At 41.4% G+C, this 18,411-nt stretch overlaps 1 protein-coding gene across 4 annotated transcripts in view; it reads left to right on the top strand.

Annotated features, from left to right (window-relative positions):
* Window positions 1-18,411, top strand: part of LARGE1 (LARGE xylosyl- and glucuronyltransferase 1) — a 291,802-nt gene that overhangs the window by 220,195 nt on the left and 53,196 nt on the right. For all 4 annotated transcript variants that reach the window (XM_064455719.1, XM_064455722.1, XM_064455713.1 and 1 more), the window contains one exon: window positions 9,386-9,490. In XM_064455719.1, the coding sequence (XP_064311789.1) occupies window positions 9,386-9,490 (105 nt within the window). The remainder of the gene's footprint in view (window positions 1-9,385; window positions 9,491-18,411) is intronic.

Raw genomic sequence — 18,411 nt, forward strand, 5'->3', positions numbered from 1 at the left:
ATCTCGCTGACCTCCTGCAGCCTGGTTAGGAGAGAATACCTATCACCTGAGAAAGGGTTCATTTCAAGTCTCCAATTGCTGTTAATTAGATAGAAGTTCTGCTGCTGGGACATTTTGTGCTATAAAAAGTGACATAAAAACTGAGGTGAGGAAGGGTGGGCTCAGCAGCATGTGAAGCTGGTGTGGGCATCCTTTCTGGTCAAGCTTACAATTTCACAACTGTTTCAGTGGTCAGGCTCATTCTTCCCCAGACTCCATGCCAGACTACTTTTCCTGCAATATGTCAGGCATATCCTTTCCTGCCAGGTAGTCAACAAACAAAAACTTCTGTGCATGTCCAAATCATAACATCTTCAACTTCTTGGGTTGCTGGCAACACCGGAGCCCTGCTGTCGTGGGCACACAAAGTCTTGCCATCGTCACAGAAAACCTCAAAAAGTTTTGTTTCAAAGTGAAACGGGTTTTTTTTCTACACTTACTCTTCTGTGCTCGGCTGCTGAGAATCCATTTCCCTGAAATTCTGCAGATGAAAGTGCTGCAAACATTAATGCTAGCTTTGCTGTCGTTTGCTGGTCTCCTCACTGTCCTCTTCATTTTCTAACAAGCTCCTTGAAGGAGAGGAGAAGATGCACGGAAACCCAATATATTCTTTTCTTTTGATTGATATCATTCTTTCATCTTTCCTTATGAAGATGAATCACGGATTTAGCTCTTTACCCCAACCTTTCTCAGTCCAATTCTGTGTATTTCATCCTCTTGATCACCTTTTGTGTATGATTGTGCCTTTTGAATCCTCCCTCCTACCACCTACAAAACACTTGTCATGTTTCTTTCTGTATAGACTTACGCTGAGTTATTCTCTGGCCCAAGTTGCTGTAACTTCTTTTGCCCTGGCTGCATCACCCCCTCTGAGTAAATCCAGAAGTCAGCTAATACCATTGCTTTAGATCCTTGTTCCAGTATTGCTAGTGTCTTCCTTTATTCCTTTCACTAACTCCTTTCTCCTCCACTGAGTCAATCTGGCCCATCTTGTCTTTCCCTGCCCTTGTAGTGTATCTACCTCTCCTTCACTTAATCTACCCTCCTTTCTTATCATGTGTTCACTGCCTGTCTCTTCTTTTCCTCTCCTGGCACCAGTGTGCTATCCAATGTGATGCTCCCATGGAGCCATCCTCTCCTCTCCTGAAACAGTCCTGCAGTACCTTCAGTGTGCTACTCTTTGGTCTCCTTCTCATCCAGGTTGCTCTTTAATAACTGTCCATGCAGTTTCTCTTTATGAGCAATTAGTCCACTAAGAAGGGCTAATCGCTGTTGGGAAACAGCAACATATTTGGTGCAAATGAGATATCAAATAGAAATTTAAACTTGTGTAGGAGGCGTTTTTCCCTGAAACTTGATTTTTCCACATGTAAAAGATAAATTCTTCACAGTAGAGGATGCCTTTTCCTGTACCTGCCTTTATACACAAACACACATATATATCAGTATATATTTATGCAGGTATATATGCATATGTACATATGTATACGCATGTGTATGTGTGCATGTATATATAATGCATATATCTGTTACATGTGTGCACACCTGTGAAATAAATGCACAGTAGAGGTTAAGGTATTCAATTCTGTTGAACGTACCGTATCCTGCACCGTACAGGCATATGAGAAAATGTCATCCTGTGTTTCTGAGGACAGGCAGGCTTCTGTTAGAGTGCACACACAAGATTTCATGTGCATATTTTACACCGGGTTCACGGTAAAATTTCTAAAAACTTTCTAGAGGGAAGTGCTGAGAACTTTTGTGCTAGAAATAGTTTTTGAGAGGTAACTCAGGGCATTTGTTGCATGAGAAGACAGAGTCTTCCAGGGATGAGAGAGGACATGGCAGTAGAAGAGAGGAGTGATTTTGGGAGCAGGAAGAAACATGAATTGATACAGACAGTGCAAGAATTGCACAGGGCATCAATAGTGTGGATGAAAAGCTTGAACTTGACAGTGATCTGAAGAGATGGATGAGAGATGTGGCAGGAGTAGTGAAAGATTTTAGAAGCCAGATATTTTGTATGAACTGGTGCAAGAACAGGGACTGGAAGGCCATAGAGAAGGGGTCAGTCACTCAGGCAAGACTTAACATGAAGTGCAACACATTCAGCAGCTATCAGTCAGCATAAGTACACTGATTTCACTGAAGTCATGCAGATTTGTAGCAGCTAAGGATGTAGCCTCACACATTTCAGAAAGGAAGGGTGTCTTATGCAGGTGTTTGAAAGATAAGAGAAAAAGAATCAGGAGAAGGCGAGAAGAGGGGAAGGACATTAATCCAAGTCATACAGAAAATAACCCAGCTTCATTGTATCACTATAGATTCTGCTGGTCCTGACTCTGTTCATCAGACTCGACACTGGCCAGTTTAGAATTATTCCAGCATTCAGAATACATGCCTTTTCCCCACTTCCCTCCTGTCACCTTTTTATTCTCTATTTATGTGTCCCACTTTGGGAGCAGAACTCTGCAGTTCTGAGTCCTGCCGAGCTTGAATCTTAAATTCTTGTTGATTCCTTCTCCTATGCTTTCAGCTTACACTGAAGACATGCATTGCTTTGGCAGTATTTGGCTGTGGCTCCAGCGTTCATGTCTGTATTAAATTCCTAATGATCTAAGCCACGGCTGTTGAAGTAGTTAAAAGCAGTAAGACAGAGTTCTGCTCTGTTTTCCTTTAACAGCCTCCACAGTGTAGAAATTTCTTATATCTTATGTTTTTAAAGGCTGAAAATTACTTTGCACTCGCTTTTCACTTTGGAGGTCCATACCAAATACAACTAAACCTTGTGAATGTAACAACCAGGAGAGCTGTGCTGAAAATGATCTCTCCTGTTATATCAGCTCACCTTCTGGCCATGGATGATCAAAAGGTGGCACCTCGCCCCACCCCTTCCCACCCCTCTAATATGCCTTTTTGTTTTCCCTTTCCAGAAACAGCCTGATGTCTAGAGAACCACAGAAAGTGCAACTCACCCAAAGGGCCCATTGCTCTTACTGTGATTGCAGTGGAGTCATGTGAAAGTCACTGTAGTCTCCAAGACAAAAAGAAAAGAAAAAGGCTTCCACTAAAGAATATGTCGAAAATAATTGTAATAATTATAATTTTTTACTACTACTGTTATTGGTTTTAATAACAAAATACCTCAAGGCAAGAGCTGAGGTTAGGGCCCTTTGTATGAAAGACTCTAGAGAAGATAGAGTTCTCCAAAATGGGAAAAAAATCTGGGCAGGATAGGAAAATATTGTTCACAGGCACCAAAATTGTACTTAGCACCAAACGAAAGTAGCAGATACCAGGCTCAGCATAAATAAAAGCTGATACTTTTTCAGATATGTCACGTGCCACAAGTCACGGGAAGCCGGAGGACCACTATTAAGAAGCAGCACCATACAGCTGCCCTGTTGTGCTCCATTACTTCACAGCTGCTACTCCCTGCTGCTGGAGACACAATACTGTGCTGGATGGAGCTTCAGCCTGGCCCCATGCAGCTGCTGTTATGCTTTCAGGACAAACTAACGCACAGCTATTACCTCAAAGCACTTATACTTGCAATATGTGAGACAGGCAAAATGGGAGAGGCATAAAAAGTTATCGTTATCCCCATTTTTATTAAGGGAGAATCAAGCAAGAGGCTGTTATGTGACTTGTCCAGTGTCACCCAAGAAATCAGTTTGTGAGCTAGGAGCTGAGATGAGATCTGGAGTCCCCTTCAATGCCTGAATTAGAGGATCATGCTTTCCCCTCCATTAGCCACCAAAAATCTATGAAGTGAAAACAGAATCAAAGGCATGGAGTTGTCAGGCTCAGAAGTATCTGTTTTTCCATGGAAACCTCCTCCCAGCGACAGCTTAGCTTTTGCAAGGAGAGAAGCACTTCTCGTCATGCGAGAGCTGTCAGGGAGCTGTACGGCACAAAATGCTCTAGCTGTGCAGCTGCCTTCTGGAGAAGTCTCGTCCCGCAGCCAGGCAGCATACAGCCCCGTTCCTGACAATCCAGCTGTAATTCTGCCTGCTAGATAATTTTTCACTGTGGTCATGCCAGAATCGTAGCCTTGTTTTCTGTTGTCTGGCTGTTAGTGGTGATGTATGAATAAGTAAGAAAGACAGCTTCATTTTCATAAGCTAACTTGTGCCTGGAGTAACAGAGAGTGAGCTGAGTGCACTTAATCATAACTGCAGGGCCAGAGCAGAAAACAATGACAGAGCCTTTGCTGCTAGAGATAGTATTTTATTATAATAACTCTTAGGAAGAAGAAACAGACAGCTCAAAATGCTGTCAGATTCATTATGGTAGCCACCGTGTTCTCATCTCATATTACACCATCATGCTTGCCTTTTACAAAAGGCCATGGTGGCAAGGAACTCTAGTCTTTCTCCTCAGAAAAACTGAATTCAGATTCCAGTATGACCAGAGGTGAAGTGAAGCTGGTGAAAGTTTCCGCAGAAGTGCATGCGCCTTGCGGGGAAGGCGTGAAGAGCAGCAAAGGGACACTGATGGGTGGGGGCTGATGGATGGTCAGAGAACTGTTGGCAAGGAGAGCGTTCATTGTGCCTACCCGACACCATGTGTTCCTCTGTCCAATGCTTCATTCCTATAACTTCATAATGCATTTGAAAAAGTAAATAACTAAATGAAATAACTGGTAATGCTCAGATACACTGGACATATTGTCACAATGATTCATTAATGTAACAAAATTTTAGTGAAAGTTTTGAGTGAAACATTTTTAGTTGTTCAAAAATTGAAGGGCAAAACTTATGATTTCATCTTGTTTGAACTTTCAGATACATAGAATAATATGGTATATATTATACATCCATATTATGTGTCACATTGTTTGATATTATTGAAAATGAGGATGGTTGTGTACTTAGATGTTGTTATTCTGGTATCTTCAGATCAAAATATTTGGGGAATTTTTTCCGGAGAATAACTCTGAGTTTCTTTTTTTATACTGATTCAGAATGAAAACGTGTTTTGGAACCATCAATATTTGCTATGCAGCTGAAGTTCTGCTATTGTGACCACTTCTGCCCTATGTCAAGATCACAGAGACAATATGAAGGGAAATAAAAATATATTCTTCTTTAGCAGAGACAGCAAAGCTGTTGCAGGGCGGAGAAAACAGAAATATAACTAGAGAAGATACAAAATGTATCTTCATAACTTTCTCTAAGGTGGCTTGGGAGACAAGCCATCACATCTGCCTAGTAGGTTTTTAGACACCAGCAGGAGTTAAAACAGCCTGACAACTTGCATGTACTACCCTAGGACAGTAAGTGCACAAGTGCGCGTTCCCAGGCCATTGCAAAAGCAAACCGAAGTGTGTTAGCTAACTCATTTTGCTTTGTATTTGTGACAAGCTGAAAGGACATGTAGCAGCAGTTATTCCAGCTCAGTTGATACACAGTAAGTCACATTATCTGATCCATGTATAAAAGCCCTAAAGCTGACATGATGCTAATTTCTGCCTTCATCCATGTCCTGTATCAAACCTCAAGGAATACTGGTGAGAGCAGGATTTGTTCAGGTGTCTTCAGAAATAGAGGGGAAAAAGGGGAAGAAAATTATACAGCTGCAATAAATACGTGCAAACATAATTTCCTGCGCCTTTTCAGTTTATCTTAGCATGAAAATAATAACTGAGAAATAAGTATTTCAGGGGTGCATTGTCAGAACTGAGATTTTGGATGGTAGGTGGGAAAGGAAAACCATTAACAAGCAGCGAGTTTTGTTCTTTTTCTGTAGTTCATTAGTTTGAAGGCTGAACTCTGTGGCTTGTTGGGAAATGCTTGGGGCTAAAATAATGAAAGCAGATTGATGCTCCATGGTAAGGAAGTTCAATATCTGCTTCTTGCAAATGGAATTCTAACGTTTCTTTTGATGTTAGAAGTACTATCCTGAGAAGGATCTGTGGACTGCTGAGTTGTGAAATGCGCTGTTAAAATATGGGCAGGGTCACTGTCTTCCTACCAGCTGTGCCAATCCATTCCAGCCCGGCTGCACCTGCATTTTTTATTGGGCTTTTTTCTCATCCTTTACTAGCCATGGTAGTTTTTCACTTTGATTTATTCCACCTCATCTGTAAGGGAGTGATTATAAAGAACAGGCAGTTTTTCAGCACAGGATCAACAGCGTTTCTTTAAAGTGTGCCCTTCACCCTTTTTTGGCTAAGACTTGTTTCAACCAGTTGAGATCCTTTTCATATTTCCTCACTTGCTTCTGGCACCTCATGCGCTGTCTGGCGTGTTCCATGTGTCTCACAGGTTGAGAGATGCTACAGTTTATTTGTATGAACAAATCATCAGTTGCTTAGGATACATCTGCCTCTAACTTGTCACTTCCTTCATTCGCTTGTGCATTGCGCTCTGTTAATATTGCCAGTTTTCAGTAGCATCTATGGGGTGATAAATGTGTGCTGGATTTTACATGATCCTTTCTGCTCTCCCCCAGATTTTCCACCTTCTTAAAAATGAGTTATGGAGTATGATGTGAAAAATTAAATATATATTTTATATAATATATAATGGAAAAGCAGAGGCATCAATAGAAAATGAGGTCTGGTGAGGACTAGCATGTTGTGATTAAGATAGAGTAGGATGATCCTGAACAGTGGTGTGGAGTGGATTTGGTAATCTCTCAAGGTTATTTCTATATTAATTTCAGCTCAATCCTTCATAGAATCACAGAATCATTAAGGTTGGAAAAGACCTCAAAGATCATCAAGTCCAACTGTCAACTCAACACCACCATGCCTCCTAAATCATGTCCCAAGGTGCCACGTCTACACATTTTTTGAACACCTCCAGGGATGGCAAATCCACCCCCTCCCTAGGCAGCCTGTTCCAATGCCTGACCACTCCTCCTCCAGTAAACAAGTTTTTCCTAATATCCAATCTAAACCTCCCCTGATGCAACTTGAGGACATTTCCTCTCATCCTATCACTTGTTACCTGGGAGAAGAGACCAACACCCACCTCACTACAACCTCCTTTCACATAGTTGTAGAGAGCGACAAGGTCTCCCCTCAGCCTCCTTTTCTCCAGGCTAAACAACCCCCGTGTTCCCTCAACCTCTCCTCATAAGACTTGTGCTCTAGAGCTTTCACCAGCTTCACTGCCCTCCTCTGGACATGATCCAGCACATCAATGTCCTTCTTGTACTGAGGAGCCCAAAACTGAAAACAGTATTTGAGGTGTGGCCTCACCAGTGCCGAGTACAGGGGGACAATCACTTCCCTACTGCTGTGGTCCACACTATTCCTCACATAAGCCAGGATGCTGTTGGTCTTCTTGGCCGCCCAGGCACACTGCTGGCTCATATTTAGCCGGCTGTCAAAAAGCACACCCAGGGCCTTTTCCACCAGGCAGCTTTCCAGCAACTCTTCCCCAAGCCTGTGGCATTGCGGTGGGTTGTTGTGACCCAAGTGCAAGACCTGGAACTTGGCTTTGTTAGATGTCATACAATTGACCTTGGCCCATTGATCCAGCCTGTCCAGATCCCTCTGTAGAACCTTCCTACCCTGTAGCAGATCAACACTCCCTCTCAACTTGGTGTCATCTGCAGACTTACTGAGGGTGCACTCAGTCCCTTCATCCAGATCATTGATAAAGATATTAAACCAGGTTGGCCCCAAAACTGAGCAATACGGAACACTGCTGGTGAATTTAGCTGCATTCACCACAACTCCCTGGGCTCGGCCATCCACCAAGGTTTTTACGCAGCCAAGAGCACACCTGTCTAAGCCATGAGCTGCCAGCTTCTCTAGGAGGATGCTGTGGGAGACAGTGTCAAAGTCTTCGCTCAAGTCCAGGTAGATAATATCCACAGCCTTTCCCTCATCAACTAGGCGGGTCACCTGGTCATAGAAGGAGATCAGGTTGGTCAGGCAGGACCTGCCTCTCATGAACCCATGCTGGCTGGGCCTGATCCCCTGGTTGTCTATCACATGTCTGGTGAGCACCCTTGAATACTTTCATAATGTTCTGATTTATTTGTTATATGCATTGGCCACTCGCTGCTGCTCATGCTCTTTGAAACAGCATTGGACCAACATGTGGGTCTTACTGACATTCACTGAATTAGAAGTACCACAGGAGAGTATCTCAATCATCTGACCTATCATAACACCTTCCTAGGCAATTATAAAATTGAATTAATCACTTATGGAGTTCTGTCTTGGTTCTTAACCCAATCTTGTCTTGGGCCATACTGAAATTTTAGTAATACAGCTGTGGTCCTACATAGCGGCATGTAATGATCATTTAATGCTTTCAGTGCACTGCTGTGACCATACACCCGGTTTTATGAGCATAGCTGGGACTTGAAAATGTGCCTTCAGAGCATGATGCTTAATTGCTTTCTCAAAACGTTGAAAACGAATTTCCAATACCAGTCTCAGTGCCTTCACTGAGCAGGTCCATCTGTCAAAACACCATTCCCTTTCCTTTCTTTGACTAGATCCAGATGCAGTTTTCCCCTTCCTTCCATCCTCTGTCACCAGAGCATCATTTCAATCACTTCTCTTATTTACAATTTATACAGCACATTTCAGGATAGATAATTAAGTCCTTATCTATACAAACATTCACTTTCCAGTTGATTTTTAAGCAGTGCAAACCTTCTAGACACATTTGATTTAAAACACGTTTTATTCTAGCTGAAGCCAGCTGCTAATCAATGTAAGCTAAACCAAAATAAGCCCATCTAAAACTGAAATCATAATTTCTATTCAGCATTCCACACAGGCTTATCTAAATGACTTTTAAATTACTCTCTTAAATTAAAACAGTGCAACTTTCTTATGTAGGTAAACTCTCAGAATCCAATATTTTCCTGAAGCAAAAGGGATTTTCTTTGTGACTGAGAAAAAAGTCCCTGAAACTAGTGGGAGGGGAGCATGGGAAGAGAAGAGTTTGTTACACTAGAGCCTTGTTCTTCAATTATATTATCTCCATCAGAGTATGAACAGATCTTCGTATTAGGTGATCATTTTACCAACACTTGCTTCTCACTAGGAGGATTCTCCATCATTGTATTCCAAAATCAAGCAGCATTCAGATTTGTCTGGGTGATATATTTTTGTCAGCATTACAAAGGTTCCCACAGTGTTTAATTACTCGGACTAGCCAGGGGAGAAGGAAAGAAATGAGCCGTGCTGAGTTTGCTGTGCCAGGCTTGCTGTCGGTTACATATGCAGGCATATTCCAGATGCGTGAAAGGCAGGCAGCACCCAAACTTCTCTTCTCTTTCCACTGGCTGTCTCTCTCCAGATCTTGTGTTTGTTTTCCATTGATTGACTGTCTTTTGTCTCATGATCTTTTTGCAATTTGCTCATTTCCAGGGCAGCAGGTTCTTGGCTTGGTGGAGAATCAGAGTGATTGGTATCTGGGCAACCTTTGGAAGAATCATCGGCCCTGGCCAGCGCTTGGGAGGGGCTACAACACAGGTAGGCCGTGAGGATTTCCTTTTAATTTATGTTTGCATTGGGCATGCAATCAGTCTCCTGGTATAGAGAGTATGAGATGTGGTAACTTGCACCTCCCTTCTTAACCCACTGCGAAATTTGTCATTTGAAGCAGTAAAAATGATGCAGTGTGATGCATTTTGGAGTTTCTGGTCCTGTGCCGTTCTGAGGAATATATGTTCCTTCTCTAAATGGTCTTACGAGAGATTGCGTGGTATACTTCGGGGAAGAGCAGAGCTTTTCAGCAGTCCGACACATCCTCAGCATATCTCCTACAAGATTTCTGTCCATGATGAAGCGTATGTAGGCCCAGCAAGAGGGAAAGAATAGGAATCAAGGCTCATTTTCTGTAGAGAGGTAAATGGTATCAGAAAATGTCAGCCCAATAACGATATAACTCCTGCAGGGCAGCAACAGGGTCATAATTGTCCTAATAAAATGCAAACTACTGGCCATCAATTTCTGCTGCTGTGAGAAAGGAATAAAAGCACTAGATCAGAGAATTTACAGGAGACAGGTCTTCCACTGATTTGTGTTTGGTATGTGAGAAAACATACCAGGTGCATAAAGAACACACACGTACATCTAAATCATTTCAATGCAAGGCTTTACGTGCTGATGCCGTGAGTTAGGTTCCCTCTCTATTTGTAATAAAAGGGCAGAACAGATGGTGAAGCCTCCATTTAGAAGAGATGAGTCCATTTAAATATCCCTGCACTATCAGGAAATTATTCACCATAGTAGTGGTGTCGCTTCGCAGAAATATATTAGATTGAATTAAACAGACTAACTAGAAATAGGATTGCACAAGTTCTGGTTGGGTCATCTGTGCTTCTATATTCCTTTGTATATTTAGGGGAATCACGCCAGTTTTTGTGAGTTTATGTTTCAGCCTCTGCAAAGCATCTCTGTTCTGTGAAAATGTTCAGAAGAATAGCCTCACAGAACACAGATAGATATGGATACAAGATTTTGGCAAAAGAGGTTTGTTTCCTGGTCCTCCACTTGCCAGAGCAGAATTGCACATGTAAAGGCTTGGGCTGCCTGCCCCTCCCTCCCTCCCACCCCACCCAAAAGCATGAGACAGAACTGTGTTTCATGGGTTTATCCTGAAAACTAAAAGCTAAGCCATACACAATTAAAATTGTTGATATAAATTCTGTTCAGTGTTACACCACAAAGCAGTATCTTTTGTTCTACTGAGAAATGACCACCTTTTATAGTTACTTACTTTCTGCTGCATTTTTGCTTTTTCCTTTCTGCCATTTTAATGCTGGCAGAGAGAAATGCATCGCCACCACATAACATTAGAATAACCCAGAAGTGTACAGTGGGTAGTATCTAAAATGCAATTATGTAAATAAAAATGCTGTAAAGCTTTAATTTATAATCTCTTAACTTACTGTTCCAAATGTTTTATAGGGATACCAAATGTCAGTATATCACAATATTCTTCCACTGAAAGCCAAAATAATTGAATGTCTACAGTCCTTCACATACATTGCATTTGTTAATTCTTGGAATGTCTTAATACATACCTACCAGGCCATGCATAATCCTGCCCATTATTTTAGTAATGCTTACAATTTCTTTCTTCAGACAGCTCACCTGCAGTTATAAAAAATTTCTCTTTTTTAAGAAAGAAAACCAGAAGGTAGATAATGAACGGAAGATTGACAAGTGATCATAAGTGGAATGATGTTTTTTCAAGTACGTGGAACAAGAGGTCACTGAGTGGAACAGTGCATCCTCTGAGAAGTAGCAAACAATGTTATTGACAGAATCAGTATCATTTACTATAATTTTCTTAATTGAATTCATTGTTTGCCTTAGTAATCTAGCAGAGATTGGAGGTATAAATCTCTCAAGGAAGATGAAGTACTAAGTGAAACTGGAGCTTTTTTGATGTGTTCAGTAAATTAAAATAATTGACACTGAATGGAACACTGTGGCCAAGGAGAATTCAGAAGACTAAAGGCAGAGGGTGGCAGGAAGGAGAGGCAATATCTCTAAGCAAAACATTCATGAAAGACAGTGGGCCAGGAGAGGGAAGAGTCAGAAATTCAGGTGCTTAGAGTTGTATTTAGGAAGAGAAAAGGGCCCCCAAAACCCTGGAACTTTAATGAGCTACCCAAAGCTGGATCGCGGGAAGCTCTCAGACAGATTTTGCTCTTGCTTTTGGGAGAGTGTTTACTACAGTCCTAGGATACAATCCTAAGAAAAGAGATTTTTATATAAGCCTCTTCAGCCAGATCCAACCCGGCAGATTTGATGCAGAAGCACCCCTCAAAGTCAAAGTTCTTCCACTGCTTCCTACCAATTTTTGAAGCAAATAACTTATCTTTCACTCCTACCTTTCTATGTCTGAGCCACTCTAGACAACATATAAGTTGGGGGAGTCCCAGAAGGCAGATACATTAAAGTCAAAGGTGTGTTTGTTCCTTCTCCACTAACTCTTTTTAAACCCAGTAAGCGTGTGTGTTCTCCTATTCCTGTGTGCCCAGGCCAAATCTCCTGACAGCCAATACAGATCTTCAAGGAAAGATTTTATTTGGTCGTTTTTCATCCTCCTTCTTCATTTGCACAGGCAGATAATCCAAGTCATACTTTAGTCCATGATAATACTATCTTAGGAAAACCAGACCAAACTCAAAAGTCAGTTCAGTGACAATTTAATTGGTGCCTAAAATGTTCTTAGTTAGAACCATTCTTTATTTGAGATAACATTCCCTTTCTCAAGCCATTTTAAACACAGTTCCTCCTGTACCACAAAGGTACCCAGGTTTCTTCTGTACCTCATTAGCTGAAACTCAGTAAGCTGCTTAATCAAACACTTTTTTTTATATATTGTCCACTCCATTTTGCTTGTCTACGCTGAGATTAGCTCCTGCAGACCTCATACATTAGTTAAAGCACACTTTTCTCTCTGTATAATCTATATTGTCTTTCACTGACTGAACTGTGCTTTTGAAAGTATTGCCTGAGCTGCACTATGATTTTTCTCTTTACAGATGTTAAGCTGACAGCTCCAGAATTGCACTGTATGGTTTGATGTTCATTTCTGGAGTAACAGTCATCTTAGCCCTCAGAAAAATATCTTGTCAAAGAAATTCTAAACATGAAAGCTTTTAGAACTTTGTCTGCCTATGCTTTCCGTCATGGTGGAGAATAGCTTTTAAAAGCAGTTTCTGGTGACTGTTATCATGAGTTCAGGCCACTTCCTCAGCTGGTGTGAATCACTCCTGGGTTCTCTGGCTATAGTGCAGCAGGGCCAACTCACAGCAGCAGAGAATGGACTCCGTGCCTTTCAAATGGAGCTTTAGGATGGATCTGTGTCTGTAATTTGGGTGCCAGGGGGGCATTTGTAAAAACTTTGGGTCAGGCGATTTCAGACTTCCAGATGACAGAAGCCCATCCTGAGGATTTGAGGCTCATCTGAAATATACTGCCTCAGTGCAACTACTAGATACTGTAAGGAGGTGTCTCAACAGCTTGAGCTGAGGATTCGTACTCCCATGCTGAGAGATGTCATATTACCAGATTTGTGGATTGGGAACAGAAGGGAATGGCTAGCACCTAACGATTACCAGGCTACGTGTGCACCATGCCTTATTACTCCCATATTTGTAATGACTGGAAGAATGCTAGAATGAATCTCTTCATTGTTTCGCTGAAAAAAGGGACCTATGAAAAATGAATTGGAAGTGGGAAGCATACGTTATGTCATTTTTTCCATAATATTTAACAATTGTGAAGAGAAAAGTCAAGCATAGGGCAGGCTGTTCATATGAAATTAGACTGGATCACATCGTGTGCTTCTTCATGATGATACTGTGCATCTTCACTGCAGAGAGCAAATGACTGGTAAAGCAGTGCAAAATGGGGTGGTGGTGGTCATGGAGCTCCCTGTGGTTCTGCTCCGGAAACTTGGTAACCACTTTCATCTGAGCTCCGTGGGCTTCTGCTTATGGCATTATGATAATGGCTCTGATGTTAAGAAATACTCAGCACTTTTAATTTAATCAGACATTTCTGTTCTTCAGAAATCCTCACAATTAATGCTTGAAATAGTTATTGTTGCCTAATTCTGGATAGATCTGTTACCAAAATGCATTGTTTCCCCCCAAAAGAGATAGAATTCCATGACAGCCATCTGAATATAGCACTAATTTACAAACTGTATTCCATATATTCTGACTAAAACGAGTGGTTCCTTCAGAGAGATTTTTCCAAATTGTCTCAGTGAATGAAGAAGGCAGAAAACTCATGATTTATAGAACCTTAATATACCCACCATCGGGGCCTGACTCACTTTAGTCATGCCCTCTTTCTCTAAAAGCCATTGCAGTATTCCTGCCTCCCATTATGTAAAACATTAGTCATGTTTGGTACAGGAACTGCTATCATTAGGTTTGGTTGTAAGTGCAGGAGCCCTTGCAAACAGAAGGAAAATACATCTTCATGATAAAAGAAAAAGAAAAAAATAAAGTCAAGCACCAATGTCAAGGCAAATAGTAGCACTTTCTTCACCTACTCAGATTCATGCTGTACGAGTCTTTTGGATTAGATTATTCCTTCTTTAAGATATTGTGAGCTCATTCAGCAAATACTGTTATCAGTGCAAAGGGTACTGATACACATGTGCTTTATAATGCACAAAGATGCATTTGAAGTACAGGTATCATGCACGTTGTACAGGTAGTAGTTTAGGAAATGCCAACACATTGTTGCTTTTAGACTCAACAGGAAATGCCAGTCTGTTTGTGTCAATGGGGAGAAGCTAAAATGATAATTCTGCTTTTGATGACCACACCCCTATCTTTGTTGGCCATAATCTGTAGCTGGCACTTAAAAATAAGCTATCTTGAAGCTGACTACCCTCAAAGAATAGCTTCCTTTCCAGTCTTTCTCATGCAGTTTCTAAAGCATGTGATGTACTGAGAACTTGTTTACAGCACGCTTGACATTTCTGAAATGAGGGTCAATATGTATTTGATTTTGAAAATGATGCCACTAGTTTGAGAGCCCTATCCATGTAGTAATGACATTGCTGCGGCTGAATTAGTCTACTGTTCATTGCATTCTCTAAGATACATCCTCTGCTCCTTAGAAATTGAATCTATCAGACATTGCATTAACTGTCTTTTTTTTTAAACAACACCTGACTTCCTTTGAAACACTGAAAACTTTCATCTCGTAAGAAAACTGTGTTAAAAAACCAGTGGCTTTCAGACAGACTATACCAGATTCTAGTTTTCATTGTATCGGAGTAAATAGGAAGTATTTCTTTTTAGTTTATTAAAGTGTCCTAGTTTGAGATTTTTTACTGGTCTACCCTGACTTCATAATGTAAAGTTCTCTATGTATTGTGTATAAATAGGGCATATATATGTAGTATTCCAGTCTAATGATTTAAAGAATCATTCTGAAGTGTGGTATTTTTAGCTTGATCAAGACAGTTCTTTATGTGAACATACATAGCTTGATGACTAATTATCTTGTCCAGCACTCTGAAATGCCCTCTCTTTACTGTAGAGGGACCATCATTAGCAGGTTAAATTTAGATGAAAGACGTGCACATTAAAGCTTAGTAGAGGCATCCAGGTGCCTAAACTGCTATTATATGACAGGAGAACCCCAGACAAATGTCTAGTAATAGTAAAACCAGGACTTTTTCTTCTGAAGTGCAAGTTCACTTTCCAGTTGCTCATTGTGCTTATAAAAGTGACTGTGTAAAGACAGTTCCTTTTTGTAGATACAGTAACAGAGGTTTTAGCCATAGTCCCAAAGCAAAGAAAGAGGCATCACAGCTGGACTCCATCTAACAGGTAGCCAGGTGCCTGTCATAGAAAGTAGCAGAGTAGCTAAGGTGTCTTTCTGCACCCTTGTGTAAAATCTGTCACCTCTAAGAGAGTGCCAGTAAAAAACAGTTGAATTTGTTCATAGTCAGGTCACTCTCTTAGGTGCTATTTGCTACAGAAAACACTATGTTTTAATTATTTTTTGTTAGGGCAAACTAGGGTTAGTATAAACCTTTCCTCTTTAAAAAATTATCAAGAGACTTTTGAGAAAGAAGAACCTGCAAAACTGAGTGGCCACTGAGATCTCGGAAGCAACAGCTCTGTTCTTTCCTTTCCCCATTGTCTTTCTTCTGTCTCTACGTTCAGCTACATCCTGACTTTAATTGTTCCTGCTGTAGCTCCTCAACCCTCCCTTCTCCATGAGTCTTTGTTGAACTGAGCTCAGGGGAGGACAGGAGCACTGCAAAACCTTACGTATACAGATAGTTTCTACATTGTTGTTCTCAAGGCCTTAGCAGAGATGGTGAAAAGAGAAGCTTTCCCAAATAGGATCACAGAATTATAGGCAATTTATGTCAGAAAGGTTCTCCAGAGGTCTTCTGGTCCTCGTCTGACTGAAAGTCAGCTCAGGTTGCTCAGGTGCTTTTCCAATTGAGTTTTTAGTATCTCCAAGAATACCTCTCAAGGCAGCCTGTGTCTGTATTTGGCTACGGTCTTAGTGAGAAAAGTAAAAAATAAAAATTCCACATACATAATCAGAATTTCTTTTGCTGCAGTTTGTGTCAGTTACCTTTCATTCTGTCTCTGTGCATCTCTTAGAAAAGTTTGGCTCCATGAAGTAGTTGTAGACAGCAATAAGTGATCCCCTCAGCCTTCTCTTCCCAGGCTGAACAATCCCAGTTCTCAGCTTCTCCTCTTACATGTTCTCCAGGCCCCTGACCATTACGGTTGCTCTGCACTGGACTTACTCCAGCATGTCAGTGTCTTTATTGATGGAGGAATCCGAAACAGCACTTCAGGTGTGGTCTTAAAAGTGCTGAGTAGAGTGGTAGTCACTTCCCTTGATCTAAGGGGCTAATGTAGCCCAGGGTGTAGTTGTCCTTCTTTGCTGCAAGGTCACACTGCTGCCTTATGTTCAACTTGCTGTCCACCAAGCCCCCTAGGACTTTTTCTGAAAAGCTTCTGCCTTCTTGCCTTCTGCCTATACTGTCCGTTCAGCGATAGTCCCATGCAGGAATTTTCGTTGAACTTTATAAGCTTTCTCTTATCCCACTTGTCCAGACTGTCAAGGACCCTCTGAATAGTAGCTCTATCCCCAGGGTACTGGCCACAGCCCCCAATTTGGTGTCATGTGGGACGTTGCTGAGGATGCATTCTGTCTCATCTCCAGCTCATTAATCAGGATGTTAAACAGTATCAGCCCCAGTATCAACTCTTCTGGAACACTACTTGTAACTGGCCGCCGTCTGAATGTTTTATTGCTGAACACAATCCTTTGAGCTTGGCAGTCCAACTTACTTCCCAGGCACCTTCTAGTCCTCCTGCCCAAACTAAGCCTCAGTTTGGCTATGAGCATGCTAAACAGCTCCACATGCATTTTCTGCTTACACAAATGCATCCCTGTATTTCTGTTGTGAACCTAATCCTGTCCCTCTGTTACTAGAAGAGAAATGGTCATGGAGGAAGGACTGACCTGCAGCTGACCTTTGGTGAAATCGTTGCATTAAAGGACGTTCTGTTTCCTTTTTTAAAAAATGCTATGGTTAATTTTTAGGCCTGTTCATTCTGTGTTGCTTCTTTCCTTCCCCTAATCCATTTCTTAGAGTGTTCTATTCCTCCCGAATCTCATCCAGTCAATAAACTGCCCATTAAGGGGCGGGGGGAGGAAAAGTTGTCTGGTTGCTTCTGAATGCAAAACCCCAAACCTCTTTGTCATCCAACTATAAAGAAATACCTGAGGGGCTGTTAAGCCCACGAGGCACATTTCCTCCACTGTTGCTAGGGCATTGATTGAACACCAGACCAAGAAAAGCTGTGACTGGTTCTTACTCATTGTGCCTATCCCTGCAATTAGCCTTGTGGACAACTGTTAGTATTAGAAGCCAGCCAAAATAATCATCACCTGTGCAGGGTGCATTTTTCCTCTTCACGTAGTCCAAAGTGGAAACCTTGTAAAACTGTTGACATTTCAACCACTATTAAAAATGATGTTTTTGAGAGGCTCAAAACAAAACCGAAAAAAACCTACCACATAATTTAAAGCAATGTTCCCTGTTACTTTTCACTTTTTGCTGCTTTCTGGGGGAGAAAAAAACAGATAAGCATCATGGATTAGGTCCAGATCTGATATAAATGCCTGACTCTTGAGTTAAATAGACCTAAGCTGATTTACAGGAGCTGAGGATCAAGAAACAGATTTTTTTCTTTTAAAGATGGTTGATTCTTCGGTGGAGAGTCCAAGGTAGATTAGTTTTGGAAGACGTACTTGCATTCACTAGGGCAAATATTCAGCAAAGTTCAGCAAACCTCCTCAGTTTTTATCCATGGAAACAAGCTTTTTGTGATGCCTTTTGCCAAACATGCCTGCACAAGGAGGTTTAATGACTGGACCTCCTGCACAGTAACCCTGTACACTCTGTACTATTCTGTGGTTCCTGTTCAGGACAGCTCACCCGAAGTCCAGTTACTCTGGCTTGATGTAGAGTTGTGACACTCACTCGCACATCTGTGCTTTGAGGCACTGAGATGTAAAATTGTACTCTCAGAAAGAATGAAGAGATGCAGGAGAATCAGTCCAGGATGGATAATCAGAGGAACATAAGCTCTGGGTTTAATACGATTGTCAAAATACTTTGTGTGATCATTGGGTGTATAAACAGGGACATTTCAAGTATGAGTACAGGAGATATTTTTCTTTTCTGTTGGGTATAGGCTCTTTAATCCTGACATGCTGGATATCTACACTGTCAGATAACTTAGCTCCGTAGTTGATTCTTCACTCTTGGCTCTCTGATCAACCACGGGGCACAGAAATCAGTTGGTACCCTGTTTTTCTCAGGAAGCAACCTGTCTTTTGTCAAGAAAAAAAAAAATATTGTGTGT

This window comes from Phalacrocorax carbo, chromosome 1, assembly GCF_963921805.1.
Source record: "Phalacrocorax carbo chromosome 1, bPhaCar2.1, whole genome shotgun sequence".
Taxonomy (NCBI): Eukaryota; Metazoa; Chordata; class Aves; order Suliformes; family Phalacrocoracidae; genus Phalacrocorax; species Phalacrocorax carbo.